The sequence below is a fragment of the Lagopus muta genome, chromosome 23, assembly GCF_023343835.1.
Source record: "Lagopus muta isolate bLagMut1 chromosome 23, bLagMut1 primary, whole genome shotgun sequence".
NCBI classification, from domain to species: Eukaryota; Metazoa; Chordata; class Aves; order Galliformes; family Phasianidae; genus Lagopus; species Lagopus muta.
In genome coordinates this window covers 414662-442216 of record NC_064455.1, presented here as the reverse complement: position 1 = coordinate 442216, position 27555 = coordinate 414662, and the positions used below count along the sequence as shown (strand labels likewise).

The window sequence follows — 27555 nt, the reverse complement described above, 5'->3', positions numbered from 1 at the left end:
CATCTGGTGTTCGCATTGAGTTGATGGTGCTGTGCAGCCATCGCCACACAGTGCAATTTCCCCACATGAAACCGCAGTTTCCTTTCAGCAAAACTCCCAAAATACATCCCAGTGACGTAACTACTACTTGGGGTTCTCGTGGCAGTCTGGGCGCTGCAGAGAGCTCTGGGTTCAGAAGCCAGCTTGCAAACTATGGGAGAATAGCAGCCTAAAGCACTGGAGATGTTGAGGCTCCTCTTCCGCACCAAGCCAAGGATCCAGGAGGCAAGTGTCTAGCTGTAAGGTATCTGCTGTGCACAGCCCGGCGCTGTCTGCTCTGCAGGATGCAGGGAGGATTGGGGAACCTCCTGCTCTCAGAGAGCCGGCCCTGGTCCTGTCTGCATTAACGACTTCTTTCTCGCAAAAGGCATTTCTGATGGTAAAGCTGCTTTCCTAGAAGTCTTTCCTAGGTGCTGCCAAAATTTGGGGACCGGAGCATGTGTGAAGCAACAGAAATTACGACAGCTTCTGGTTACTTGTTGATGAATAGGAAGCGAAATGCCAGAAGCATAATCTGCTTTTAGCTTTTGCATTTTTTTTTCTTGCATTTCGATGTGACTGTCTCAACCGTCAAAGTGACAGAACGCAAGCAAAAACAAACCTGTCTCTTGGCTTCTGATTCGCAAAAGCTTTCCTCAAAAAGGAGAAAGCAGGAAGGAGGACTCGGATTTTGTATTTGAAGTGGCACGTGCCCCCAGCCCTGGCATGGGATGAGCCATCTGTGCCGAGAAGTTCACCAGAAGTCATCTCCTGCACCCACTTCTGCAACTTGCTGTGCTCAGAGCTGCCGGGCACGCATGGCTGCGCTTTTCTTTTCCAGGAGCGCGGAGGTGATTTCCCCAGCGTGCAGGAATTTGCAAGATGGCCTCCCCTGGGGCTGCGGGCAGGAGATGGCTGCTGTTGTGCTGATGGGGTTGGACCACAGGACCTGCGCTTGTGCAATGGGTTCATGCCTGGCGGAAGGTGTCGGGGTGGGACAGCCCTTCCTCACACCCCCAGGGAGATGCAGCGAGGGAGGAAGGGGAAGAGGTGAACAAAGGGCCCCTCTGATGTGATGCAGTCCTTCCGGACTTGAAATCTGTCAGTTCTGAGCGCTGATCTGCAGCTTTGCCGCACCTCCTTTCCCTTGGGGTTCACCTTTCCTCTCCCCACTGGTGCTCCTGTGCTGCTTTCTGACTTGCTGGAAGAGCAGCAGGAGCTCAGGACTCTCCTGCACAGACCTGTGGGCTGAAGGCTTGCACCCTGGGGGAAACATTGCAAATATGTTTGGATTATTCTGATCTGATTTTTTTTGAGTGTTGTTTTCTATCTGAGCTTCAGCTCATTCTCTCAAAACCAAACCAAAGAGCACCCGTGTGATAGCATATCTGCGTGTACTCATAAAAACATAGCAGGCTTCAGGATCTAAGCTCTGTCCATCCAAACCTTCTTCCCAGTCTGAGTTCCTCTGAGGAGAAAGAGCCGTATCCGAGCTGAGAAGCACTTATTTTTTAAACTCCCTTTGAACTTTCCTTAGTCTCACCGTAAGGTTTTGTAGCATTGCCTCTGGTCCCAAAGTGTACACCAATATCTCTGCTGCTGCTCAGGCCTGCATTGGTCTTGCCCTGCCCTGCCCTGGAGGGGTGCAGTGAGGTTCAGTGTTTGGACGTGTTCCTACAGCTGCTTCAGGAGTGCTGGGCCTCCCTCTTTGGCAGCAGTGCTTTGGATCGCGGGGAGCATGGATCCCATTGCCAGCACCGTGCGTCCTTCTCCACTGCCTGTCGGAGTCTGTCCAAGGCTCCAACAGCAGCTGGCTCCTCCTGCTCTCCTGGAACCACCACCAGATCAGGGCGTGCAGTGGGACGTGACCAGGGGCTGCAAGCAGCTCGCCCTCTGCCTAAGCGAGTTTGCTGGGAAAGCTTTAGCAGAGTATTGCAGACCCTTTGTGCTGACACTTATTTATTGTTCTGCAGGCAAAGTCAGACATCACTTGGGTAGAGAAAGATCTGGTGGACCCTGCAGACAAGGTAAGAGAGCCTCTGGGAGAGTGGTGCACTTAATGGCAGTTGTCCTGTGGTAGCATGTATGAGGGGGAATTGTTGCTTGCAGGGACCCCAGCACCATGCCTGCCTTGCAGATTTACCTGCAGACCTGTCTCCGCTCAGTGGAAGTGCTCATGGAGTAAGCGGCGCTTAGTCACTTGCTCATGTGACATTCCAGACTTGACTTCATCCTCCTCCTCCTTCCTGCCCACACCAAACCCCTTTATCTGCTGTTGTTCTTGTCTCCTGCCACATTCTGATCTTGTTGGCTTGCAGGGCTCTGCTGTTGAGCTGTGTGGACACAAGGTGGCTTCTTCAGGGAGCTGAGTGGTGGTAACTCAACACTTAACGCTGTGGTGGTCAGAACAAAATTCATCATATCTAAATAGCTCCAGGCGCATCTGCAGAGAGCTGTTACTGCAGCTCATGTGGTGATGCTCATCTGCATCCCTGCAGAGCAAAGGAGGTGTCAGAATGAGCTGAGGCTCTGGAGAGAACCATGGAGTGAGTGTGCAGTGCTGTCCCATGCTGCTCTGTGCTCCCAGCCCCTTGCTTTGGGATCATCACCAGGTGCTGAGGCTCTCGCTGCAGAGCTGGCACCGGCTGGCTTGCTGGCGTTCAGTCATTTGATTCTTTCATTACTGGTTATCAAAGAGCATGGTACAGGGGTGGAAGAGGCAGGACTGTCATAAATGGGCTCTCTGAGTCCCCTTGTCAGACTGTGTTCTGCAGAAATTCAGAAGTCAACACCAGCACAGGGTTATTTCTAGTTGCAAAGATGTGTGGGCGTCACTGTACCCATCTCAAGGGCTTTCTTTCTTACCTACACTCAGAGGGTGCTGCTGCATTAGACATCAGTCCAGACTCCATGAAAAGGTCAAAGGAAAATATGGGTTTGGAGGGGGAATGAAGCAAAAAGGATTGGGTTTGAAATAAAAATGAAGGGGTAGGTGTAAACCCCGATGGTGGCAGAAGGTTGGTGATAGGACCAGAGGGAATGGTTTCAAGCTACGGCAGGGGAGATTCAGGCTGGACATGAGGAAGTATTACTTTTCAGAAAGGGTGGTCAGGCACTGGAATGGATGCCCAGGGAGGTGGTGGAGTCACCGAGCCTGGGGGTGTTCAAGGAAAGGCTGGATGTTGTGTTGAGGGACATGGTTTAGTGGGAGCTATTGGCAATAGGCGAACGGTTGGACTGGATGATCTTTTAGGTCTTTTCCAACCTTGGTGATTCTATGATTCTAAGGTTCACCATGGAATTGGCACCCACCACATCTCACTGAGGGTGACCATCATCCCTGTGGGAGAGCCAACAGAAGTGCTGCCAGACTTCTGCGTGGGGGTTCATTCATTTTTCTCTTCCTTTTAAAAGAGACAGAGGCTTATCAGCATATTCTCCTGTTGTGGAAATACCCACAGTGTGAGCATGGCACATGGTGCTAGATGGAAGTCAGACTTTGACCTACACCATGCACGTTTTCTGTCAGAGAGCATCTTTTCTGAGCCAGGGAAGGGAAATCGAATGTGAACACGGAGCTGTGAGATTTTTTTTGAAAGCAAAACAGCAACAACAAAAAAAAAGCCCCAACCACAAGTGCCGTCAAGGAGCATGAACCTGCCTCCGTGTGACCAAATCACTCATCTTCGCTACACATCTGCCAGCGGGCTTTAATCACCCGCATCTCCTCCAGCGTGGCGGTGTGTTGGTGTCTGTGTGCCCATGCCAGAGCCTCCCCAGCTCCAGGGGCTCTCCGAGGTGGTCACTGGGACCCTGCAATGTTGAGCGGGATGGGAGAATGGAGAGGGACCCCAAGCTGCCCCGCATCTGCGCCTTCCTCACACTGTGGCTGCACAGGAAGCACCGAGCGAAGCCCTGCAGCCTGCAGCTGCCAGCCCCCAGCCCACTCCCCAGCCCGGTCAGTATGTAGGTTGTGTTGCCTGCTGCTCGTCCTGGTGGGTCAATGCTTTAGATGAATGTTCTGGTTTGCTTTTGTCTTTGTGCCTTGTGGGGTGGTTTGCTTTGTGGTGCCATTGTAAGAAACTCATCGTGGTGCAGTGAAGGCTCAGTGGCACGTGGGGGCTGTTGTGCTGGAGATGTGTCGTGGTGTAGGACTTGGTCTCAGAGCTGCAGGTTGGGCTGCGGAGACCCTTTGCAGCTCAACACGGTGGGTCTTGCTATTGGCCAAGGCAAAGAGTTCCCACAGCTGTGGTATGAGGAGGTGTCTTGGAGGTAGACATAGTGTTCATTTTGAATGTTCCTCTCTGCAAAAGTGTGTGAAGCTGCAGGGTGAAATACGTGGCAGTGACATGTAGGTTTGTTTTCTCTCTTGAGTTTTCATGAAGATGGCAGGAGGGAGGGAAGGAGCCCAGCAGCCTGCAGACAGCCCCGTTGTGACACAGCCAGCCTACAGGGTGTTTGTTTTACTGTGCCTAACGGTTCATGTAATCTCACACAGCCCACATTGGCACCTGGAGGCCATGGAGACCTATAGGCCAACTGTTGGCTGGAGTTGGGAAGCTGTTCCTGACCAACAGCTGTTCGCCATGGGCAGAGCCTCCAAACAAAACTGGAGGTGTAAGATGGCTGAATGAAGCTGAGAGATCACATGGAATGTGAGACCTTGTTGTCATAGAGGTTGTAATATCTTCCTTTGCTGTGCTCACTGAGATTTGCTTAGTGGGCATGGAGGGGATGAGTTGATGGTTGGACACGATGATCTTAGAGGTCTTTTCCAACGTTTATGGTTCTACAAGTGGGGATGGGGGGAGTGGCTTGACACTTTGACTAGATGATCTTAGAGGTCTTTTCCAACCTTCGATGGCTCCATGATTCTGTGACACAGGGGGAGCTTCTGTCTCATCACCCTCTCCATGCGCTCAGACTGCATTGTGCATGGGTCTCTCTGCCAGATCTGAGTATCTGGATGTCGCAGGATCCCGAGAGAGCAAAGCTACCAACAGACACGGAGCAAAGCCCTACCTTATGTAGTGAAAAGCCAAGCACAGGAGTGGGAAAAGAAGGGTGCTCAATGTTGTGCTGCAGGCAACAACCACATCCGTGTGCTCTGCGAGGAGGAGCGAGGGTGGGAGCTCAGCGTGTGTGGGAGGCAGAGTCTGCAGCTCAGTTCCTGTTGTTTTCTAAAAGCTTTGATTAGGTGGGTTCCGGAGTGAGTATCTGAGTAGCTCTGGAAAACAAGCTCTGATTTTCCCCCTGCTCGGCAAGGGGGAAATCTAACTAGTAACTAGTAAAAGAATGTGTTTTAAACAAAACATGTGCCAGAGACCTTGGCTTCCCCTCAATCTTTCTGAAGGCTTGAGTCTGTTAAAAGCATCATCTGTATGTGCTGAAGATGCACCAAGGCTTATGTTGCAGAGTTGCTCAGATTGCCGAGCAGATGGGCTCCAACATGTCTGATTTTTGCCAGCCCTGGCCATGTTTTGACAACACCACCATATTTTTGTGTTGTGGGATTTTTAGTGGCATAAACTCTCCTGTTTTTGCCACCAGTGCCTTAAAAAGGAAGGTGCTTTCAAGCACTCATCTAAAATGCAGGACAAAAGAATGCAACACCTCTGGTGCTGGGGAGAGTGTGGGGTTGTAATGGTGCTGCCTGGTGGAAGCCCACTGGGGGCTGCTTTGTTCCGGATGTTGAAGCCAGGAGATAGATGTGACCAGCCCTTATGGCTCTCTCAGATGTGGTTCCTGTGAGTCTGAAGCTGCAATCCTTCTTCCTTGACTCAATTAGACCTTTTTCTCCTTGTTTAGTATATTCACAGCCAACCGTGTCTCCTCTTTTCCAGGGCGAGGGTGTTGTGAAGGAAATCAACATCACGCACCATGTGAAGGAGGGCTCTGAGAAGGCTGACCCTTCTCAGTTTGAGCTTCTGAAGGTTCTGGGACAGGGCTCTTTTGGCAAGGTGAGCTCAATCCTTCCTGTGTGTCACGCAGATAAGTGGTGTTGAAAGAAGAGCTGACAAAGGGACTGTCCCCAGCATAACCTCTTTCTTGATTCTCGCCGGATCGCAGACGGTGAGAATCTGATACGCTCACTTAGCAACTGGCTGCTTCTAATTTGAAGGGCAGCTGTGGAAATGCCTCTCATCAAAGTCTGTGTGTCAGCACTGCCTGGGGGTCTTTATGCAGCTGGTCAGGAGGAAAGAAGTGTGCAGTGCAGTGCTGTGTGGGGCACAGGGCTGGGGCATGCCTCTCATCTCACGGTGATGCTGTGTGCCAGGGACTCGGTTTGGCCCATTTGCTGTTTCCCTTCTGCGAAGGGGGAAGGAAGTAGCTTGTAATTTGTATCTGTTTCAAAGTGCAAATAACCCAGGTCTCTTGCAGACCATCTGCTCTCATGTTAAAACTTCAACTTCACATCAGTCAGCCACCAGCACAGCAAGGGCTAGTGCAGCAGTGGTGCTGTGCATGTGCAGCAACAGCTTTGTTGCAATGAATAGAGGATTCTGAAGCTGTCTAAAACCATGTGTTCTTCTGCCCCAGGTTTTCTTGGTGAGAAAAATAACACCACCAGACAGCAACCACCTCTATGCCATGAAAGTGCTCAAAAAGGCAACACTGAAAGGTAGGGGAGCCTTACTGCAGAGTCCTGTTGCTCCATTGGAAATTGCACTGGGAAAATGTCACCACCAGTCACTGCTGGCCCTGGAGTGATGGAGATTGGAAAGATCTGTCTCCAGCTGCTGATCCCAGAATGCTTAGGGTTAGGCATGAGGCTGACATCAGGGCTCTTTGCTTTCTCCAGCGTCTGAACTGTTCCTCTCTCTTTGCACAGTGCGTGATCGTGTAAGAACAAAGATAGAAAGGGACATCCTAGCTGATGTAAACCATCCCTTCGTGGTGAAGCTGCACTACGGTGAGTGCGGGGCTGGCTGGGACAGGGGTGCCTGCCAGTGTCCCCAGCAGGTTGTATGTCAGTCCATGTCCCTTGGTAGCTGTGCTGTGCTGTGCTGGAGCCTTCACAATCCCCTTAAGACAAATCCTTTCCTGGAAAGGCCTTTGGTCTTGTGTTCACCCTTGAATGGGGCACCAGGAGAAGTTTAAACATCAAATCCTTGGGATTAAAACATTACTTCAGGAGAAAGCAGAGTTAACTGGTCAAGTCAGAGCATGGCAGGATGCCATGAGGGCATCTCATCTGACTCTGAGGGAGTTGAGGACAGCTTCTGCCCCCAGTATATTGCTTGAGAAACAGCCCCTCCAGCAGGGCATCAGTGGCTGAAAGGGAACAAATCCCACATAAAATGATGCTTTTCTGCAGCGCCAGGGGATTGCGTCCTTTTCAGTATCATGGCTGGGAGATCTGATCTACCTCAAATAGTTACCCTACTTGTATTTAACCTAGTAACAACTCAGGGCATTTACACAACTGAAGCCATTGGGATTTAAGCGATTAATGTCACACCATCAAGCTTTCCCCTCAGTGGAGGGGTCTGATTCCTGCTCTGGCTTGTATTTCAGCATTCCAGACAGAGGGGAAGCTGTATCTCATCTTGGATTTCCTCCGAGGAGGTGACCTTTTCACTCGGCTTTCCAAAGAGGTGGGTATACTTTGGCATCGTGGTGGGTTGCTGAGGCTCTCAGTTTGTGTGTTAATTGCCTGGAGGAACAACTGACCCTCAGAAAGTCCTTGACAGAGTTGGAAGGAGCTTCCAACTTGCTGCCCAAAGGAGGGAATGTCCGGAGCCCTGTCCCCTGGCAAAGCCTGGGAAGCTTAGTTTTAAAATGGCACGAGTGAGCAACATGAGTGTGAAGGGTGTTGCTTGTCATGCTCCAAGGATTATAACCCCCGTCTCTTCCTGCAGGTCATGTTCACAGAGGAGGACGTGAAGTTTTACCTAGCAGAGCTTGCTCTGGGACTTGACCATTTGCACAGCCTGGGAATCATATACAGAGACCTCAAACCAGAGAAGTACGTGTGGTACAGGTCTGTGTTCAGTCCTCAGCCTGTAGTCAGAGCACAGCACAACCTTCTTCCACAAAACAATGCCTTGGGCCAAGCAAATGGAAGGCAGCAGGGCAGATCAGTAAGGCTCTTGCTCCTCACACCAGCAGTTAGAGCCAGGAGCTCTGTGGAGGCAGCATGTGTGTACCATGTCTGAGCATTAATTCTCAGCCAGTGCTGGGCTCCAGCTTTAAGCAACTGAGAGCCTTCAGAGGAAAAAGGCCTCTGAGGAGACACAGCAGCTGCACGACTGGGTTATTCCTACCTGAGACATGCGAGGGATCAAAGTTGATGTAATCTGTGTGGCTCATTGGTTCAATGTGAAGTTCAGTGTGTACAGAAGGGGGTTGCTTTACCCCATTTATGGTGATGGAGCTTGAAATACAGGGGTTGGAAGGATGGATACGTTCCTCCTCTGGAGTTCTGGAGCATCTCTGACCGCTCTGAGACACCCACTGGTTCTCACCAGCCTTTCTTGCCACTAATAACTTGTATTTTTCTTCCTTGCTGTAGCATTCTCCTGGATGAAGAAGGACACATCAAACTCACAGGTGAGGTGCTCCATAAGAACCTTGGTTCTTGAAACATGGAGCTTCTCTCAGACCTCCCTGCTCTGGGCCATTGTGAAGAGCAGGTGGGCACACACTGATGCTTTTTCTCTTTCATAGATTTTGGCTTGAGTAAGGAGGCAATAGACCATGAAAAGAAAGCCTACTCCTTCTGCGGGACAGTGGAATATATGGCCCCAGAGGTTGTGAACCGTCAGGGCCACTCCCACAGCGCCGACTGGTGGTCCTATGGGGTGCTGATGGTGCGTAACTGGTGGGCTTGGAAACCTCAGCAGTTGCTCAGGGTGTAGCTATGAAATACCATTAGGTGACTCTGCATCCAGCAGAGGTGCTGGTGCCAGTGTCGGCCCTGGAACAGGCTGTTGGTTGCTGTGCAGATCTGGTGCCACCATCTGGCAGCTGCTGGATCCAAGGGCTATGGCAGGAGCAGGCACTGCTGGAACACATCCCCATTACACTGTGATACAAAGCTCCCTTCTGAGAATGTGATGCCAGCTCTCTTTTTCCGGAGCCAGGCTTTTGATTGCTTGCAAGGCTTCTGCTAGCTGTGGAGAATTCCCAAATCAAGATGTAATGAGATCTGTGCAGTCCTCAGACTTGCTCGTATATGTGACCTCCCCTTGTTCTCTCTCCCTCACAGTTTGAGATGCTCACTGGCTCCCTGCCGTTCCAGGGGAAGGACCGCAAGGAAACGATGACCCTCATCCTTAAGTAAGAGGAGATTTGATGTGTGTACAGAGACAAGCCTGCTGCTCCTTCTCTAAGCATGCTGCAATTGGTATTCACAATGTAATGGGATTACTTGGAAGGTAGATTCGTATCAACACTCAGTTTGAAGGGTTCAGTACAAAATGCCAAACAGATTGTTGTACTTTCAGAGGTGGAGGTGCTGCTTGTGGGTTGGCTTCTTTATACCTATATGCAATTGATTGCATAACTTCTTCCCTAGAGCAAAACTGGGCATGCCTCAGTTCCTGAGCACTGAGGCACAGAGCCTCCTGCGAGCCCTCTTCAAAAGGAACCCAGCCAACAGATTAGGTAAGGCATTTTTTGTTTCTGAATCCACCTGGTGCTGTAGCTGTGCCTCTCACATCGCAGTGGGTTGGCAGCATGCTGGCACTTGTGCTAAGTTAATAGGCTCTCTGTAATACCTGATTATATTGCATGCTTTGTGATAGCCTTCGCTTTGTTGGTGATCCTGATTAAATGTTAAGCACTCTGTGGGTGCATCTTTCAGGTTCTGGTCCAGATGGGGCAGAAGAGATAAAGCGTCATCCGTTCTACTCTACTATTGACTGGAATGTGAGTATCAGAAACACAAAAGCAAATTTCACCCCATTTAGCACAGTGATGCAGCTTTGCTGACCGCAATGGTGACGCTTGCAGGCTGACCAGCTGTGGGAGTGCTACCAACCCATGTTTCCATCTTTTCTAATTATCCTTCCTGAAACTAAAGTGCTGTTTGTCATGCAAGTAACTGTTTCATACTGAGTTGTCTATGACCTCATCCTGGTTTGATCTCTCAGAATTAAGGTGCAGGTTTTAATTGGGTTTTGGCACAAGGATTGCCTTGCACAGAGTAGGAAAGGGCTCAGGGAGACATTTCTGGCAAGGAGCTGCATTGTACTCCGCAGACTCTCTTTTTTTCTTCATTAATGTATGATATATGGTAGAAACTTACAGAATTTCTCCACCAACTGACCGAAAGGTACTCTCCTGGCCAGGAGGCCATCCCTCCCACTGCTGAGTTGCAGTCTCAACACTGTTTCTAGTGCTGTAAACTTTCTTCCCAGCCTCTCATTCCTAGCAGTTATTAGCACCCTTCTGAGCATGGTCAACTATCACACCACTTCCATGCTACCTATATTTTGCAGAAGCTGTACCGAAGAGAAATCAAGCCGCCCTTCAAGCCTGCTGTAGGCCAGCCTGATGACACCTTTTATTTTGACACAGAATTTACATCGCGTACACCGAAAGGTTGGTATGAATTTATGAATTCAGCTGAAGCCTGCGTGAAATAATACAGCTTAATAATGGCTTGCCTGTGCCATCAGAGCACGGTTTGCCTCCTCCTAGCTGCTTCAGGAAGGAGTCCCAGCCATATGCAGGATGTTACTGGGAGTTCGGTGCTGCATGATATTGCTCTTGTCTGAGCCACAGCCACGAGGGGAAGGCTTCTGCTTCTGCTGCTACTCCTTTTCAAGTTTTCCTTCAACTCCTGTTGCAGATTCCCCAGGCATCCCTCCCAGTGCAGGTGCACACCAGCTCTTCCGCGGCTTCAGCTTTGTGGCCACCGGACTGATGGAAGACAGCAAGGTGAAACCTGCACAGCCCCCTCTGCATTCCGTGGTGCAGGTGAGACATGGGAACAGAAGAACAGCTGCTCTGAGACTGCAGTAACTCCACAGTGGGTCTGCAGGAGCTAAAGGAAAGATATTCTGGTTTGAATTCTTGCACCCCTAATGTTCTGTTGTTTCTACTGACTGTCACGTGCAGAGGTCAGCAGGGCACACTGAGTGTTTGCCTCCTTCTTGCCATGTGGACTCAGGCTTTGTCAATGAAAGGTGCTGCAGGAATGCAGTGTGCTGCATGCAGATAGTGTTAGCCTACTGACCTATATTTGCCATGTTCTCCTTTCCTCTCTCTCCCCAGCAGGAAGAAGAGGCTGTGGGATGTAGCAGACAGCAGTCTGTCACTTCACTTGGCATCGCAGTTAACTCATTACATTGCACAAAGCATTCCCTGAACCCTCCCAGCTCATTTGCTCCCTGCTTTCTTGTTGCAGCAGCTGCATGGAAAGAACATCCAGTTCAGCGATGGCTACGTGGTGAAGGAGGCGATTGGTGTGGGCTCCTACTCTGTGTGCAAACGGTGCATTCACAAAGCAACCAACATGGAGTATGCAGTCAAGGTCTGAGATGATGAGTTCAGTCTGATCTCCCTTGTTAGATTTCTGTTCATCCCTGTAATGATCAAATCAGTAGCAAGGAATGAAATCATTTTCCCTGATTTTGTGGGACTTATACAATTACACAATTCTGGGGCAAAAGACAGGGAATGGATATAGCACAGTATGTCTGCAGTGCACTGACACAAGCTGCTCAGAGGAGCTGTGGATGCCCCATCCCGAGAGCTGCCCAAAGCCAGGCTGGTTGGGGCCTTACTGGATGGGGGGCAAGCCCACAGCAGAGGTTGGAACTGGATGGTTGTTACGATTTATCCCAGCAGGTGGCTGTGCACCGCACAATCTATTGCTTACTGGCCCCCTTCCCAGTGGGATGGGGAGAGAATTGGAAAAAAACCCCACCAAAGTAGAACTCATGAGTTGAGATGAAGTGATTTACTAAGATACAGAGAAGGATAATATATGTGTGTGTGTGTGTGTATAAATATATGTAGCATGTGATGCACAAGCAATTGCTCACAACCTACCAACTGATGCCCAGCTTGCCGCTCAGTGAGTGCAACAGAGCAAGATGAACTCCCACTCCCTTCAAAACTCTCATTCACATGATGGTATGAAATATCCCTTTGGCCAGTTTAAGACAGCTGATTAAGGCCTGATTCTGTCCCTTCCCAGCTCCTTGGGCCTCATCATCCCTTCTCCGAGAAACTGGAATGGCCTTGGCAATACAATACTGCTCACCAACAACTGTAAACATTGGTGTGTTATCAACATTGTTTTTCTCTTAGAACCAAAACATAGCATCATACCAGCTACTCTGAAGAAAACAATTCTGTCCCAGCTGAAACTAAGACAGTGGTCTTTAAGGTCTCCCTTCCAACTCAACCATTCTGTGCTTCTGTGATGAAGCCTTCAGCTTGTTTGCTTTGTCCTAGCCACTGTCCTATCCATCTGTGAATAACCCTTACTCGTACCCCGGCAGGTTATTGACAAGAGCAAACGGGACCCTTCTGAGGAAATTGAGATCCTCCTGCGATACGGGCAACATCCAAACATCATTACCTTGAAAGATGTGAGTGTACCTTGAATGATCTCTCATGTACATTGGGGTGAGAAAGCCACTCTAGCGTGGGTACCCCAATGGCACTGCTCATCAGATCACTCTGGGGTGGGGAAGCATCCAGTCAGTACCACCTCTCTGTTGTTGACTTCTTTCTTCTTGGTGGTAGAAATACAACGGGGAAGCCCAGGAAGCAGTTTTTAATTAACCCCCTCCACGTTTGCTTTGGTAGGTTTATGATGATGGGAAGTACGTGTATCTGGTGACAGAACTGATGAGAGGAGGGGAGCTGCTAGACAAAATCCTGAGACAGAAGTTCTTCTCAGAGAGGGAGGCCAGTTCAGTCCTACACACGATCTGCAAAACGGTGGAATATCTGCATTCTCAAGGGGTGAGTATGGTTACGTCTGCTTCCCTGGGTGCTTTGTATTGATGTTATGCCTCGTGTTGATGTTTTGGCAAGGCAGATAGGGGGCCAGAGCAGGGGCTGAGGATCTTGATGCAGCTTCAGTCCTTCTTGGGTCATGAATGTGGCATTGCCTTTGTTCTGCAGGTAGTTCACAGGGACTTGAAACCCAGCAATATTCTCTATGTGGATGAGTCAGGAAACCCAGAAAGCATTCGTATATGTGACTTTGGCTTTGCCAAGCAGCTGAGAGCTGAGAATGGTCTTCTGATGACTCCTTGCTATACTGCAAACTTTGTGGCACCTGAGGTAAGCACCTTGCTGACTTGAGGCTTCAGTAGCTGTCATTCCTCTCCCCCAGACTGTATTCTAATTCTGCACGGATTGGTCTAATTGTGCCTGTTCCGGCATATTTTGTCTGGGATTTGTTAATTAAAAAAATAACAATAGCTACAGTACAGAATAAATACGGGATCCCCAGTGCAGTCCTCCAGCTTGTGCTGTCCATATTGCTGGGGCTCTGGGTAAGGAAATGAGATGCTAAAATCCCAATGATTTCATAGGCTGCTTCTCTTCCTGATTAACTGACCTGTTAAAAGGAGTGGGATTACTTTCCCTCCAGCTATCTTGGTGTGGAAGAAAGGAAAAAAGATGGAAAGCAGTGGAGCATATATGCAGTGTCATCACTTTGGAACACAGCTTCTTTCTTACTTGTCATTTTGAAGAGCTGGGAGGGTTACTCTGTTCTGTGAAACTGAAGTCTAATATGAATGCTGACATTTAGTCCATGCCTTTGCTGTTCAGTGAGGCTTTAGCAGCTTTGCACCCAGCCTGCACAGGGGGCTTATGCTGCTCTTCGCAAGCTGAAACAAGCTCAGCAACCAGAACCAAACATATTTCTTCTTTGCTTATTCCAGGTACTGAAGCGACAGGGTTACGATGAGGGCTGTGACATCTGGAGCCTGGGAGTTCTCCTTTATACTATGCTGGCAGGGTAAGTGCCTCTCCTCATGGCTTCTTGCTGCCCAGAACCTCTCCCTGGCCTGGATACAGGATAGTTAACGTCGATCTTGCTCTCATCTCTCCTCAGCTGTACTCCATTCGCAAACGGACCCAGTGACACTCCAGAAGAGATCCTGACTCGAATAGGCGGGGGAAAGTTCTCTGTCAATGGAGGCAACTGGGACACTGTTTCTGACATGGCCAAGGCACGATGTGGAGTCTGTCTGCATTGTATTACAGTGTGGGCTCAGGCAAATATGATGCAGGTTCAGAGCAGGTTGGGGGGGAGGGTAGAGAGGAGTGGATAAAAGCAGTAGAGTGGCTTCTTCCTCATGAGCAGCTCAGCAGTGTGCCTTTGCCTGCTTTGTTCTAGCTCAGGCTGTGAAAATTTGCATGCAGCAGCAATCTCGTGCCTGACTCACACTGGGTTTGTTGCTGTGTTATACCTCCCAGGCCCACTGAAAACATATTTTATACAAAAGGAGCTTGATATCTGGGGTCCTGACACTTGGCTTCTGAACTGAAATCTCAATATGGGAACAGGTGGGCGGCATTTTTTCTTTTAAAGTATGAAGTCTTCAGATGTCTGACTTTCCAAATGATTCCCTTAGGACCTGGTATCAAAGATGCTTCATGTAGATCCTCACCAGCGCCTGACAGCCAAGCAGGTCCTGCAGCACCCATGGATAACACAGAAGGACAGCTTACCCCAGAGCCAGCTGAATCACCAGGATGTCCAGCTGGTAAAGGTACAGAGTGGGCCAGGTTCCTTGTCCCTGAGCTCTTTGGAAAGCAGTTGTCCTGGTGTGGGCAGAACAGACTGGAAGGTTGTAGAGCTGTGGGCTGGGGAGGCAATGCCAGTGTTTGAGGCAGGAAAGCTTACAAGGGTTCTTTGAAGAACTGACTGGACAGCTAGGCCCAGAGAGTGATGGTGAATGGAGTTAGATCCAGCTGGCAGCAGGTACAGGTGATGTTCCCCAGGGGTTGGTGCTGGGGCCAGCCCAGTTTAATATCTTTCATGATGATCTGGATGAGGGGATTGAGTGCACCCTCTGGAATTTTGAAGATGGCACCAAGTTAGGACAAAGTGTTAATCTGCCTGAGGGTAGGAAGGCTCTACAGACGGACCGGACAGGCTCCTTGATGAGCTGAGGCCAATGGGATGAAGTTCAGCAAGACCCCATGCCAGTGCTGCAGGCTTGGAGCAGCATGGCAGGGAGTTGAAAGGAGGAAAAGGACCTGGGGGTGCTGTTCAACCAAGTGTCAACTATGAGCCAGTGGAGTGCCCAGGTGGTCAAGAAGGCCAATGGCATCTTGGCTGTGTCAGCAGTAGTGCAGCCAGAAAGAGCAGGGGTTGATCGTCCCTCTGTACTCAATGCTGGTGACGCAGCACCCCAAGTGCTGTGTTCAGTTTTGGGCCCCCTTTACAGGAAAGACATCAAGGCCCCGGAGCATGTCCAGAGAAGGAAATGGATTTGTGAGGGATCAGGAGCACGGTGCTATAGAGAACAGCTGAAGGAACTGGGATGGTTCTATCTGGAGAAGAGGAGGCTCAGGGAGACGACATCACTCTCTACAATTCCCTGAAAGGAGGTTGTAATGAGATGGGAGTCAACCTCTGCTATCAGGTAGCAGAGATAGGATGAGAGGTGATGGCTTCAAGGTGTTCCAGAAGAGGATCGGATTTAATATTTGGAAAAATGTCAGAAAGAGTGGTAATACCTTGGAAGAAACTGCCCAGGGAGGTGGTGGAGTCATCATCCCTAAAGGTGTTTGGAAAACATGGAGATGTGGCACTAACGGACATGGTCAGTGGGCATGGTGGGAATGGGCTGGGGTTGGACTTGGGGATCTAGAGGTCTTTTCCAAATCTCACTGATTCTGTCATTCTATGAGTGGCATGTCAATGAGGGATGGAGATTTAAAGAAAAGAAACAAGATGGTCCTGGCTTTGTTTATGGCTGCTCTGCTCCCTCCCCTTGTAAAGCATCTCCCGCACCTGAGTGATCACTCTTGTGTCTTCTCTCCAAGGGGGCAATGGCTGCCACATACTCTGCACTGAACAGCTCTAAGCCGAGCCCCCAGCTGAAGCCCATCGAATCTTCCATCCTGGCGCAGCGGCGAGTGAAGAAGCTCCCCTCCACCACCCTGTGAGGATGGGGTAGTGTGGGGTGGTTACACCAGACTTTGCACAACTACTGAGGTGTGGCAGGACATAGGGCAGTTGGTGCCTGCCCCCTGAGGACTTGTTCTCAAATCCACGTCAAGGCCAAGTGCCTTCTGCCTGCAGTAGACTGGCTCCTCCTTGTGTGGACTGATCTTTGCTGAGAGAACTTCACTGTAAAACTTTTTTGAAGTGTAAATTGTTGATTTTTAAAGACATCCATCTGTGTATATGAGAATTAGAATGTATAACTGATGTCAAGTGGCACTAAAAAGGAGCTCTGATTCACCCTTTCCCATGTAGGGCCAGATATTTGTTGTAGCTACGATATTTCAAATAAGGTAGGGATCATCTAGAGAGAGTCCAGCAGAGGGCCACAAAGATGATTAAGGGCCTGGAGCCCAGAACTGGTCGTGGTATTCCAGATGTTGCCTCTCCAGGACAGAGCAGAGGGGCAGGATCACCTCCCTCGTCCTGCTAGTCACGCTTTTTTAAATTCACGCCAGGTTACCATTGGCCTTCTTTGGCCACCAGGGCACACAGATCTACGGAGCTGTGTAATTTGCCCTGTGACAGGCAAACCAGCAGTACAGTAGCAGGGCTGCATATCAGGCCACCTCCTCTCAGGTGTATTACACCACTTTGCAGTGGGAAATAATGAGACCTAGTTAGGACAAGGCAGGAATCAACAGGAAGGGTGGCAGGATGTGGGCTGCGGGGGGAACTCCTTCTCTCAGGGCATTTTAGTGTTAATCGAAACCAACGCTTTGAGGTGAACTGTGCTAGAAGTAAATCCCAGACCCACTCTCACCTGCAGGCCAGTGCTGGAGCTGCCCCAGTGCTGGCAGATCAGAATCGCAGAGGCTGCGGATGCACGAGGGTGTGACTGAAGTCAGCAAAAGTCCTTGTGCAAATTTCTGCTACGGGCAAGTTTTGATTATTAGTTCCCAATCAACCAAGTGCTATTACTTTTTTAATTCCAGTGCTCAATAAAAAAGGACGTGTTGATCTCTGTGTATGAGAGCTGTGGGAATCTGTGTGGCCAGGCAGCCTCTTGCTGCCTTCGTGGTTTTCTCTGACAGCATTAAACCTTTCCCAGGATAAAGAGGGATTAATTGCTATCATTTGAACAGAGGACACATTACAAGGAGTGAAAGTGGGGCTCCTTCAACCTGCTGTCCCATAGGGCCGTAGGAAAGCTTTGGCAAGCTGAAATCTGGTATCCAGTTTCTAATCACGGAGTCTACCTGGAATTATTCAGCTGTGCCCAGGCACTGTGTTTACCTGTGTTTACCTGCAGCCAAGCGGCCTGGAGATAGCAGTGAGCATCTCTCTCTGTGTAGATGCAGCTTCTGTGTAGGAAAGGCTGAGCTTTCCCATTTGGGAGCATAAATCAGCAATGTTTTCTGTTGTAGAAGGGCTGACCCAGCTGAGAGACTGTTTTCCTTCTTCCCACTGTGTAAAGCAGCCATGCCTTCCTCTTAATGATGTGGTTCTGACCTGTCAAATTAAATGGAGCATAAATAAATGCAGTTTGGCCTGGTAGCTGTTCCCACCAAGAGTTCTTGGGCTGTTTGGAAACTGAAGTCTGGCAACTCTCTAAGCAATCATCCTTTTTCCTTAGTGAAATGCAGCACAGCTCCATGCACCCTCTTTGTATCAGTTCATGCAGTTTTAACTTCTTCCTGCAGATTTGCCACCAGTCACTGACTGGCTGGGATGAGCCCAGGATGGGTTGGCCTCAGGGTGCGACCAGCCCCCAGCTGGGCTTCACGATGCTCTGGGATTGTGGGCACACGCCAGGATGTGGGTCATGTGCTGTGCTTTCATGTAATATTCAACAATTTAATCCCCCTTTGAAAGCAAAGACAACATTTTAAACATATCAACATCTTTTTCAAGTACAGGGGGAGGCAGTGAATAAAACCTTCATTCATGCTATGGAGGCTGGAGGTCTACTGCCACTCCGTTTTCTTGCTCTGGTTATTAACACATCAAGCTGTCTCACCACTCAGCACAGCTCACTTGCTGCCTTTCTCCTTTGTGTGGTGCCGGAACACCTGCCATTAATACTAATTCTGCTCTGGAGAGAAACTCCCTTTCAGATATGCTTGTCTGAAAATAAATTGACATGTAAAAGGTCTCTTTTGTCAGGAAGTGCATGTAAAATGCTGGAGTAAGTAGCTGATCGCTTACAAAAGGAGCCACTGACTCTTAAAAGGATGCATGTGAAGGGGGTTATAAATGTTAAATATGGGGGTGATGTTGTAAATGGGCCAGCAACTCGAGAAGGGTCACATAGCTGCATTCTCTGGTATTAGACTTGAATTGGGGTGAAGAATTGGGGTGTTGTTTTTTTTTTCATCTGAATCTGTGGCAATAGAAGCACTGCATTGACTCTGGGTGAAGCCACTTAGAGCGCATTTGGAGTAAACTCCTTTTTTTTGAAAAAGCACTGTGCAACAAAAACTGAGAGCGTTGGTGATGAGAACTTTGATTTGGACATTTAATGAGGTCCAAGGTGCTCTTGTTTTTCCTGGGACAAAAATTGTATTGCTTTCAGTTAGGAAGCAACAAAAGAAGCCTTGGTTGGAGCATTTGTTCCATCACACAGCAGCAGCATGAGACAGTAAGAGCTAAATATTGGTATTTTTGAAAAAATAAAGATTTTCTTTGAGTTCCCCACACCCTGCGGAGCCTGTGTCTCTCTCTTAAAAAAACATCTGTAAGTTCTTGTAATGTCCCTTCCAACTCAAACAGTTTTATGCTTCTATGATTCTTTGTGTCAGGTTTGGCAGTGGGAGAATGGTGGGGTCTGGCTCTCAGCTGCTGCTCACTGGTCCCTGGGTCCCCAACAAATTATTTACTTCCTAATTAGGAACAAGCTGAAATATGTTTGGGGCTGAAGGAACAAAAGTGGAATGTGCCAATTACACCAACCCTTCTAGATGAGCTGGCGTTACTTCTGGCTTATCAAGAGAGCACAGACTCTGTGATGGTATCTCCAATGCTGTCTTATTTTTGAACAGCAGATGGTGTTAGAAACCTGTAGCAGGTGGAACATCTTTGGCGTGATGGGAGAGATCAGAAGTGGCAGCGCTTCCTCATTTCCCAAGATGATAACTGTGTGCTGCCCATCGGCAGGGAGATTTATTGCAGAGGGAAAAACTTTGCAGTCATGTTCATATGGAAGAAAGCAATTCTAGTTGACATTCTGGTTATAATAAAAGGAGCTTGGTAATGTTCTTCATGATGCTCTGTTAGCACCTGTAGAAGAAAGCTGCAGGAGTGTGTTGTGCTCACTGTGTGCTTCAAACCCTGCTCCACTCTTCTACTGCCTATTGCTTTCCTGTATATGATAATAGCGCTTCACAAGCTTAAAGTGTTTTATAAACATTTAATTACTGTTGCATTTGACTCAAAGCCAGGAATCTCTCATTCATCTGCATCTTGCAAGGTCTGTGAAAATGATATTCAAATTATGGAATTACAACAAGGGCTGAGTTCAGACTTCACTTACAGGAGCCTCTGCCAGCACAGATTTGTGAGCATCATTTGTAGAGCTGCAAGGCAGATCCCTTCCTCCTCTGCCTGAAGTCGTCGGAGAATGATTTTGTTAATGATTATTTGCTAAATGTCACTCTCCTCCTGCTCACCACTCCTAGGGCTTCTCCACTCCGATTTCTACAGGCAGACCCTGAGAGCTCCATACCTGCGGGTGCCCTCTGTTCTCTGCATGGCACAGGTAAGATTTTTCCAGAAAATGGCACAGTGTTTGTTTCTATTAGGACAACGCCCTGCGTGAGGATGTGCCATGGGCTGGTAATTCTGGTTTTCTGCATGGAGCGCAGCGGCAGTGCCTCCTCAGCCTCTGTGCCTCATCCCTCTGTGAAGCACGGATTTCAATAACTTGGTACAGCACGAATTCATATTTGAAGGGTCTCCTCGAGGAGAAAGGATACTCCCTGATAAATCAGAGGGGGAATACCCAGTCTGGCAGTGCCCAGATGTACAAAAAGAAATAAAGAGGATTTAAAATTACTTTGCCATCATTCAGCTGCAGGGCCTTACGTGCAACTTGCATGAAACAAAAACACTTTTTATGCAACACACACAATAAAAGACATTTTTGAGAGTTCTTTGGGGATTGTTTGTAGTTTTTTTAGGAACAACCCCATCAACTCTACCACAGCTCTACCCCTGCCTGAGATGTTTACAGGGCACAGCAGGACTCCAGGGTGCATTCCAGCCCTTTCTCACCCAGGACACCTGCTCCATCTCTCCCAGCTGTCTGTCTGCCTCATTTATGTCAATTAGGGATTTAATGCTGCCTGATTTAATTGGCCTGACTTTCCCCTCTTGTAGCAGCCCCATGGGCTGGGATGAGCACATTCTGGCTAGGACTATGCAGAGCACAATGACCTGCTTGTTGCCACTGGCTGCTGTAGGAAGGTTGCTGACTTCCTGCAATGCTGGGATTCACGTGATGAATGTCACTGTGGTATTTCTGAGGGTTTGGAGAACCTGTGCAGGCTAAGCTCCCTAAGCTGGCATCCTCTCATCAAAGCTTCCACCTTCTGTAGATGGAGGTCTCCAAGAGCTGTGTTTTGGGCCTTTATGGGCAGGGCCAGCCTGACTACATTTCCCCTTCAGGAAGCAGAGCAGCCAGAGTGAAGCTCCTTTGCTATTCTTCCAACCACGGAATTACAGGAGCAGAACTGAGCTCCTGCCTCCCTCAGCTCCTTCCTTGTGTTTGCCTGATGAGTTATGAGGCCTTTCTTCATCTCTTAGCAGAAACGCGGGTTCCTCAAGCAGCCAGTCCACAGAGGCATAAATATTAAACAGCAACAGTACCATCTAGTGACTCTGACTTACAGAGCATCTTCTAAGAAGGGGATGAGGAGATCAGTGGGCTGAGGAGCGCAGGAGTGGCCCTAGCCCTACATGTGCATTATCTCTGGGTTCATTTGGGTTTAGGGAACCATCTGGGCAGCAAAGCAAAACAACACTTCCTTGGGAGACGATCCCCGCTTTGGCCTCTTGACTCCCCGCTGAACCCAGCCTGACCCACGCTCCCTCTGCTGGTAATGAACCAATTTACTTAATGTGTTCACAACTTCACCCACAAGCACAGCTGCAAATCCAGGCAGATGCGTGAGATGGAAATTTGAGCTGCAGCTCAAATTTTTGGTCCTGATGAACCAGTTCTGACGAGGCAGGAGTGAAATCTGGAACTGGACACACAAAATAAATAGACACAGTTCAATGATTGCATCAAAACCAGGCCTAAAATCAAGCATAAAGGGCACATGAGCTCAAAAGACCCACTCCAAGTAGATCTGAAATTACATATTCTCCTTCACAGCTGAAGGGAGGAAATCAAATTAGAGCATTTCTCCATCAGAGCACATTAGCCTCTATGCAGCTTGTTATGCTTCACCAGCGCTGCGCGAGCTCTGGAGCTCTCCCTGCACTCTGCCACACAGCCGCGGCACTGCCGCGTTGGCAGAGGCTCTGGGATTCTTTGCAACACGTGTGTGTTGCTTCCTTCCCATCAAAGAGACAGTTACCGCATGCACAAAAATGCAGTGTTCCTGAACTTAAATGCTAAGACACGATGGCAAGCCCTAACTGCCATTGGAATTTGTGTAAGAAATTGTTCTGCCATCTAATCTACTGCGTCCCCTCTTTGCTACCAGGAGCGCAGTGCTGCCCTATGTCCACTCACTTGTGGGCTGACAATTTTCTGGTTTCAAATTAAATAGAAAACTAAATTAGCAAATTAATTGTTTGCCGTGTTTTTCCTTCGTCCCCATCAGCTGCCTGAGCCAATCCCATTCCCTGCACAGCAGTCCTGAGCAGGAGGTGGAGTTCTGCTCCGGTCCTGCTATCTACCAAGTGTCAGTCATATTAATTTTAAATTACTTTTGTACAGCTTGGTGTCAAAACGATTAAAGCATGAAAAGAAAAAACTGAACTAGAGAGAGAGAACGGGGGGTGAGAGAGAATGAATAATTTACCTTGCATTTACAGCAAGGACATTTATATTTCTTTAACTCCACAACTCTGAGAAGCTGAAACTTTATATTTCCTTGGCTGTGACCTGCACACGACTATGCTGTGCTCTGGATCCTCGCTGTCTGCAATAATCATTTGCAGCACAAAGGTGTGCCATGATCTGAGTTTGTCCCAGGCAAGGTTTGCTCAGCTCTGCTCTCACCATTCATTGTCACTGCCACCACTCACCTGCAGACCTCTTCTTCCCCACGGCTCTGCAATCAGCTGGGCTCGCCCCATAGCCAGTACACACTGCGCTGCCGCTACACATCTCTGTGCCGCATGGTGCGCTCTGCAGTGAGGAGCCGGGGAAGAGGAAAGGGCCTCAGCTGCAGCAAATGGGAGCAAACAATGCCACCTCCTTTTGACTCCCCCAGGTTTGTGCTGTCTACACCCAGAGTATGGAAATTGTGTGGTTTTGCACGTTTTAGGAGCTGTGACTGGGCTGCAGTATTGCATGGGATTTCACTTAAGCGTGCAGACACAAAAATGCTTCTTTCATTAATAGTGGGATTCCCTTCCCATGCTAATGTTGCTTCAGCTGCTGACTCACAAATAAATCATTTAACTGACTTTCCCATTTGGGAAGCTCCTTTAATTCCCCTCATCCTCTGCCAGAGGCCTAGTGGGAGGCTCGAGAGCTGACGAGCAGAGCTTCCTGCTCAGCGGTTCAGTGACGTCACCCAGCCGTGTTCCAGGGGAGCACTGCCATCGCTGGTACCCGCAGCTTCCCCTGCTCAGCGCACGCAGCGTGGGAGCAGCAGCCTTCTGCTTTGCTGGATGCTGCCAGTTCAGGTCCAGAGCAATCTTTGCTCACCCATAAAAATGTAAGCCTGAACATTAGGAATACAGGTATGAAAATTATATCATCTTTTCCTTTCTTTCTTTTTTTTTTTTTTTTTTTTTTTTTTTTTACTTAATCAGGTGATTCTGTGATTCTACCTAGTGCTGAAAGCTAACATGACAGCAGGAGAGGGATTCATATTGCATCTATTATCAATAGTGCTTTTACATCTCTTCTAAGCAAAGCCTTTACCTCTCAGCTGTGAAACAGTTTCAAACCCTAAGCTGTCTGCTGGCCAAGCCGTCAGCATCATTAATTGAACAAACTTCAGCCAGAATCATTGGTTTATACTTAATGACAGAGCCTGAGCCTTTGCCAGCAGCACCTTCCCACTGCATGGGCATGCTGAGGGCTGCTCTGTTGGGCCACAGGCATGAGTGGCTTCATGAAACAGCCCTCAGGAACCACCAGAACCACTCAGACCACAAATATTAGCATGGTCCATACTGTTTCTATAAAAACAAAAAGAGAAGCAATAACACCAGAGCACAAAAAAGAGGATGTTTAGAATAAAGCATTTTTCCTTGATTAAGAGCTCACAAAATCCAGGAGACGTGGGTTTTATTTTTCCCTTTTTCAATACTTGTATTTATTCAGTTGGACACTACAAATTTCTGTACTTCATTTTGATGTGTTTGGTTTTTTTAGGCTTTTGACAATCCTCCCATGACAAAGTATCTACAAAGCAACGCAAAGCTTTTCAGTCCAGACCCCTCAATCAATTCTTTGCTAGCAGACTTTATCCCCCTGAAGTATCTAGGAAGATTTACTCTAACGGGACATGCAAACAAAGTGGCATTTTCCAATCTCCTGCGAGCTAAACAGAGAATGGCAATTTCTCAAACATAACCAGCACCAGAATCTGGTGTGCTATTTGCTTTTCAGCAGTGGCTGTTGGCCTTCCCCAGGGCCTGCTTTTTTTACTGAGGGGCAAAAGGATCTGGAAGCAATTTATTCCCAGAAAAAGGTTTTTTTTGGGGAATTTGCTTTTAATTTGCTGACTTGCTCCAAGAAAGCAGCCCGTGTGCAAATCCGAAGGTCTGCTGATGAATAGTCAGCAAGCAATGTTTTAATATTTTGATGGCAGAAGCGGTACAAGGCTGACAGAAGAAAAACAGATATCTACAAAACATTCTGAATTGACTAGAGTACAGAGACCAAAATAATGAAAGCGTCACAAAGAGAGCAACCAAAAGCTAGATGCTAAGAGGGACCTGAGGCCTAAAGCAGAGAACAGATCATCTGTAATTGGTCAGGATTGGAGGAGCTCAGAGTCATTGGACATCCTCTCTCTGTCCTAAAGATTCCCAAGACCAGGATACCCATCTCCCTGCACCACAAAGGTTGAGGCTGACCAATAAACGAGACAGAACTTCACAAGACCCACAGATCAGGGACACAAGGTCGAAAACCCTTCACCCTAGATTTACATTTGGATTTTATGAAGCCACATACAAACTTTAGGAATGGCAATAAGGAAATGGAAGCTCATGAAAGGTGTGGGATATTGGGAATCGGGATGTTTCTATGGAAATGCTTGATGGTTAACAGGATTTACGGGCACCTACTTACTGTCATTAATCTTTTTCTCTCACATCATTCTATTACACATCACCTGCTTTTCCTGAGTGCAGCCCCAATGCTGATGGAGCCACGGATTCAGTGCAGGAATGGTTTTGATGTCTGAGTAACCCACACCCCGTGTCAAGGCAGAGCAGGAAGAGGAGAATAGTATCATTAAGGTCAGAAAGACCACTAAGATCATCAAGTCCAGCCACCAAGACAATGTCACTCAGTGCCACATCCACCCTTTTCATGAACACCTCTATGGATGATGACTGCACCTCCTCCTCCCCAGGCAGCCTGTTCCAATGTATTACCATTCTTTCTGAAAATATGTTTTTTCTAATATCCAAACTGAACCTCCCCGGTGCAACTTAAGGCCACTACCTCAAGCCCTATTGCTGTTATCTGAAGACCGGCTGACCCCACTTTCGCCACAACCTCTCTTCAGGTAGCTGTAGAGAGTGATGCGGTCTCCCCTGATCCTCCTGCCCACATGGAACCATTCCATCTCCCTCAGCCTCTCCCCACAGCACTGTGCTCCAGAGCCCTCATAGCTCCGTTCCTTTCTCTGGATGCACTCCAGGGTCTTTCTTGTAGTGAGGGGCCCAGCACTGAGCACAGCACCGAGGTGCCATGCAGAGGAATGGACACCTCCTGCTCCTGCTGGCTGTACCGCTGCTGACACAACCAGGATGCCGTTGGGCTGCTCGTTCCCCTGGGCACCCTGCTGGCTCATGTTCAGCAGTTACCAGGATCCTGCTCCTCCACACAGCTCTCGGCTGCTCTGCCCCACGCCTGCAGCACTGCAGGTGCACAGCAGCACTGGGGCTGTTGTGGTCGTAGTGCCGGACCTGACACTTGCGCTTGTTCAAGCTCATCCCACTGGCTTCAGCCCGGCCAGCCTGCCCAGGTCCCTCCCCAGGACTCTCTCCCACCTCCTATTTCCCTCCCATTTTCCCACTCGGCAGCCAGAGGGCAGCAGAAGGAGGGATTTCACTTTTTCTTTTTTTTTTTTTTTTTTTTGTTCTCAGCCCTTTGCAGCCAGAGCTTCGCAGACCGAGCCCGGCCGTGCTGGGCAGTCCCGTACCATATTTCCATTTACAAACTCCGCTCCCCTCCTCCCGAGCGGTAACTCCACGGCCTCGGGAAGGGCTCTCTGAGGGGCTCTCCCTCATGGCGGGGTTCCGTGCGTAATGAGGGGAAAAGGGCCCCCTCGAAGGTGGAGGAGGGTGTCTGTGGAGTTCATCCCTCACTTTCCACAAAGGGAAATGGCGCAGGGGGCCGCCCGGGCTCCGTGCGCGCCTCACGGGCGCGGCGGTGAAGAGGGAGCGCCCCCCCGCTCGCAGCCGGCCTGGGACTCTTTCTCTGCCGCTCCCCCCCCCCCGATCCCCTCCTCCGCCTGAGCGGGAGTTTCCAGGAAGCGCTGAGGGGAGCCGCAGCACCGCTCAGCTCTCGCACAGCGCGCCCCTTCCGCCGAAGCCGTGGCAGGAACGCGAAGTAGTCCCGGCACCTCTCTGCTCTCAACCGCTATAAAGTGCCGTCCCGCTCTGCTCTTGCAGAAGATTATTACAGAAGCAGAGGGAGAGAAGCGTTTATCCCTTCTTCTCATCCCGTGGATTTGCGCGGAAAAAGTGAGGAAGTAGGTGAAGGGGGGGAGGGGGAAAGGAGATTAGAAAAAAAGCGCCGGCTGCGGCGGAGGGATCCGCAGGCGCGGAGAGTGAGGCGGCTGCAGGGCGCTGTGCGCGAGGGAAGGGGTGAGCGGGAAAATACGGTGCGGAGCCGGGAAGTGCGCCCCAACCCCTGCCCGGGGGAGCGGCGCTGAGGGGCGGTCGCCGCCTCCCCCTTCTCAAGCGGACGGGGCAGCCGCAAAAGGCGAAGTTTAGGGAAGAGTTTTTCCCTCGCCTCGAGGTGGAGGGCCTGGGGTCGCGGCTCGGCCCCGCCCGACGGGACGCGGCCCGTGGCGGCAGGTGAGCGGCCCCGGAGCTGTCCTCCACCTCCTGCCCCGCCGCCCCGTGTGCGAGGCGCCCCGTTTCCATCAGCGCTCGCGGCCCCGCCCGCCCCGCCGTAGGGTCCCGCCGTGGCTCGGTGGCGGCGCGAGGGAAGTTCGGCCGGGAACTCCCCGCTGTCGGGTTTGGTCGGGCCCCGCCGAGCTCCGCACCGTCCCGTTACCCCCGTTACCGCCCCCCGGCCCCGCGAGCCTGGCGGAGCGGACAAAAACCAAGCGGAGCCCCGCCGGGCGCAAGTCGGCACCACGAGGGCTGCGCCGATCGCCGGGCCTCGCGCTGCTCTCCCCACCCCCTCCGCAGCCCCATCCCCCACTGCAGCTCCCACAGCCGCCTCTCCCTCCCATTAACGCTGAAAGGGGAGGACGGCGGCTCTGATGGGTTTTTCTCAGGCTGTTTTCTCCCACCTACCAACCGATACCGGCCCTGCAGAAGTGCAGAGCGCGCATCTGGCTCAGCGCGTCGGCTGAATGCCTGCTTTCTTCTGAGCCGATTCCCCTTGTTTTGCTTGTTCATTATAAGGGCTTGTCAGTGTGCTTCTTATAAACGTGTGATCTCTCCTTTTAGAAGCATCTGCGCTTTAAGAATAAGGTTTTGTCTTCTATCGTCGTTCTTGATAATAACCACTTCAAGTGCTCCATTTTTGTCCTTAAAGTTCTATTTTATTGCCTTTTGTGAATCAGTGGAGGTCAGTTTAACCCTTCACGTATGAAAATCGGTGGTCACTGTACAAAAAGGTTGCTTTATTCTTCACTGATTTATGTTTATGATCACATTTCATTGAGTGAGAGTTGTTTTTTTCCCCCCAGAGAAGTCCTGATGCGTGCTGGAAGAAGTGTGTGCTTCAGCACTGATTAAAGTCATGTATGAGTTAATGAGAAGCTTGCAGAGTATGTGAAGCAAGAGAAAATCTTTAACCAGCTCTGCTGTTCCTTGTACATAGCACAAACTTGTAAGCT

General features: G+C 49.6%; 1 protein-coding gene across 7 annotated transcripts in view; it reads left to right on the top strand.

The window, feature by feature from the left end:
• RPS6KA1 (ribosomal protein S6 kinase A1) overlaps positions 1 to 18569 on the top strand; it is a 29331-nt gene extending 10762 nt beyond the window's left edge. For 3 of the 7 annotated variants that reach the window (XM_048968769.1, XM_048968767.1, XM_048968765.1), the window contains 21 exons: positions 1992 to 2045; positions 5862 to 5978; positions 6559 to 6640; positions 6851 to 6931; positions 7537 to 7616; positions 7881 to 7987; positions 8534 to 8571; positions 8689 to 8831; positions 9230 to 9300; positions 9539 to 9627; positions 9827 to 9891; positions 10464 to 10566; positions 10817 to 10944; positions 11375 to 11500; positions 12477 to 12566; positions 12787 to 12945; positions 13108 to 13269; positions 13878 to 13954; positions 14051 to 14168; positions 14574 to 14711; positions 15994 to 18569. In XM_048968769.1, coding sequence (XP_048824726.1) covers positions 1992 to 2045; positions 5862 to 5978; positions 6559 to 6640; positions 6851 to 6931; positions 7537 to 7616; positions 7881 to 7987; positions 8534 to 8571; positions 8689 to 8831; positions 9230 to 9300; positions 9539 to 9627; positions 9827 to 9891; positions 10464 to 10566; positions 10817 to 10944; positions 11375 to 11500; positions 12477 to 12566; positions 12787 to 12945; positions 13108 to 13269; positions 13878 to 13954; positions 14051 to 14168; positions 14574 to 14711; positions 15994 to 16116 — 2151 coding nt within the window. In that variant the 3' untranslated portion in view covers positions 16117 to 18569. Of the gene's footprint in view, positions 1 to 70; positions 265 to 1991; positions 2046 to 3702; positions 3977 to 5861; positions 5979 to 6558; positions 6641 to 6850; positions 6932 to 7536; positions 7617 to 7880; positions 7988 to 8533; positions 8572 to 8688; positions 8832 to 9229; positions 9301 to 9538; positions 9628 to 9826; positions 9892 to 10463; positions 10567 to 10816; positions 10945 to 11374; positions 11501 to 12476; positions 12567 to 12786; positions 12946 to 13107; positions 13270 to 13877; positions 13955 to 14050; positions 14169 to 14573; positions 14712 to 15392 lie in introns of those variants that run through there. The other 4 variants (XM_048968771.1, XM_048968766.1, XM_048968768.1 and 1 more) reach the window with 4 other exon arrangements.
• The last annotated feature ends 8986 nt before the right edge of the window (positions 18570 to 27555 follow it).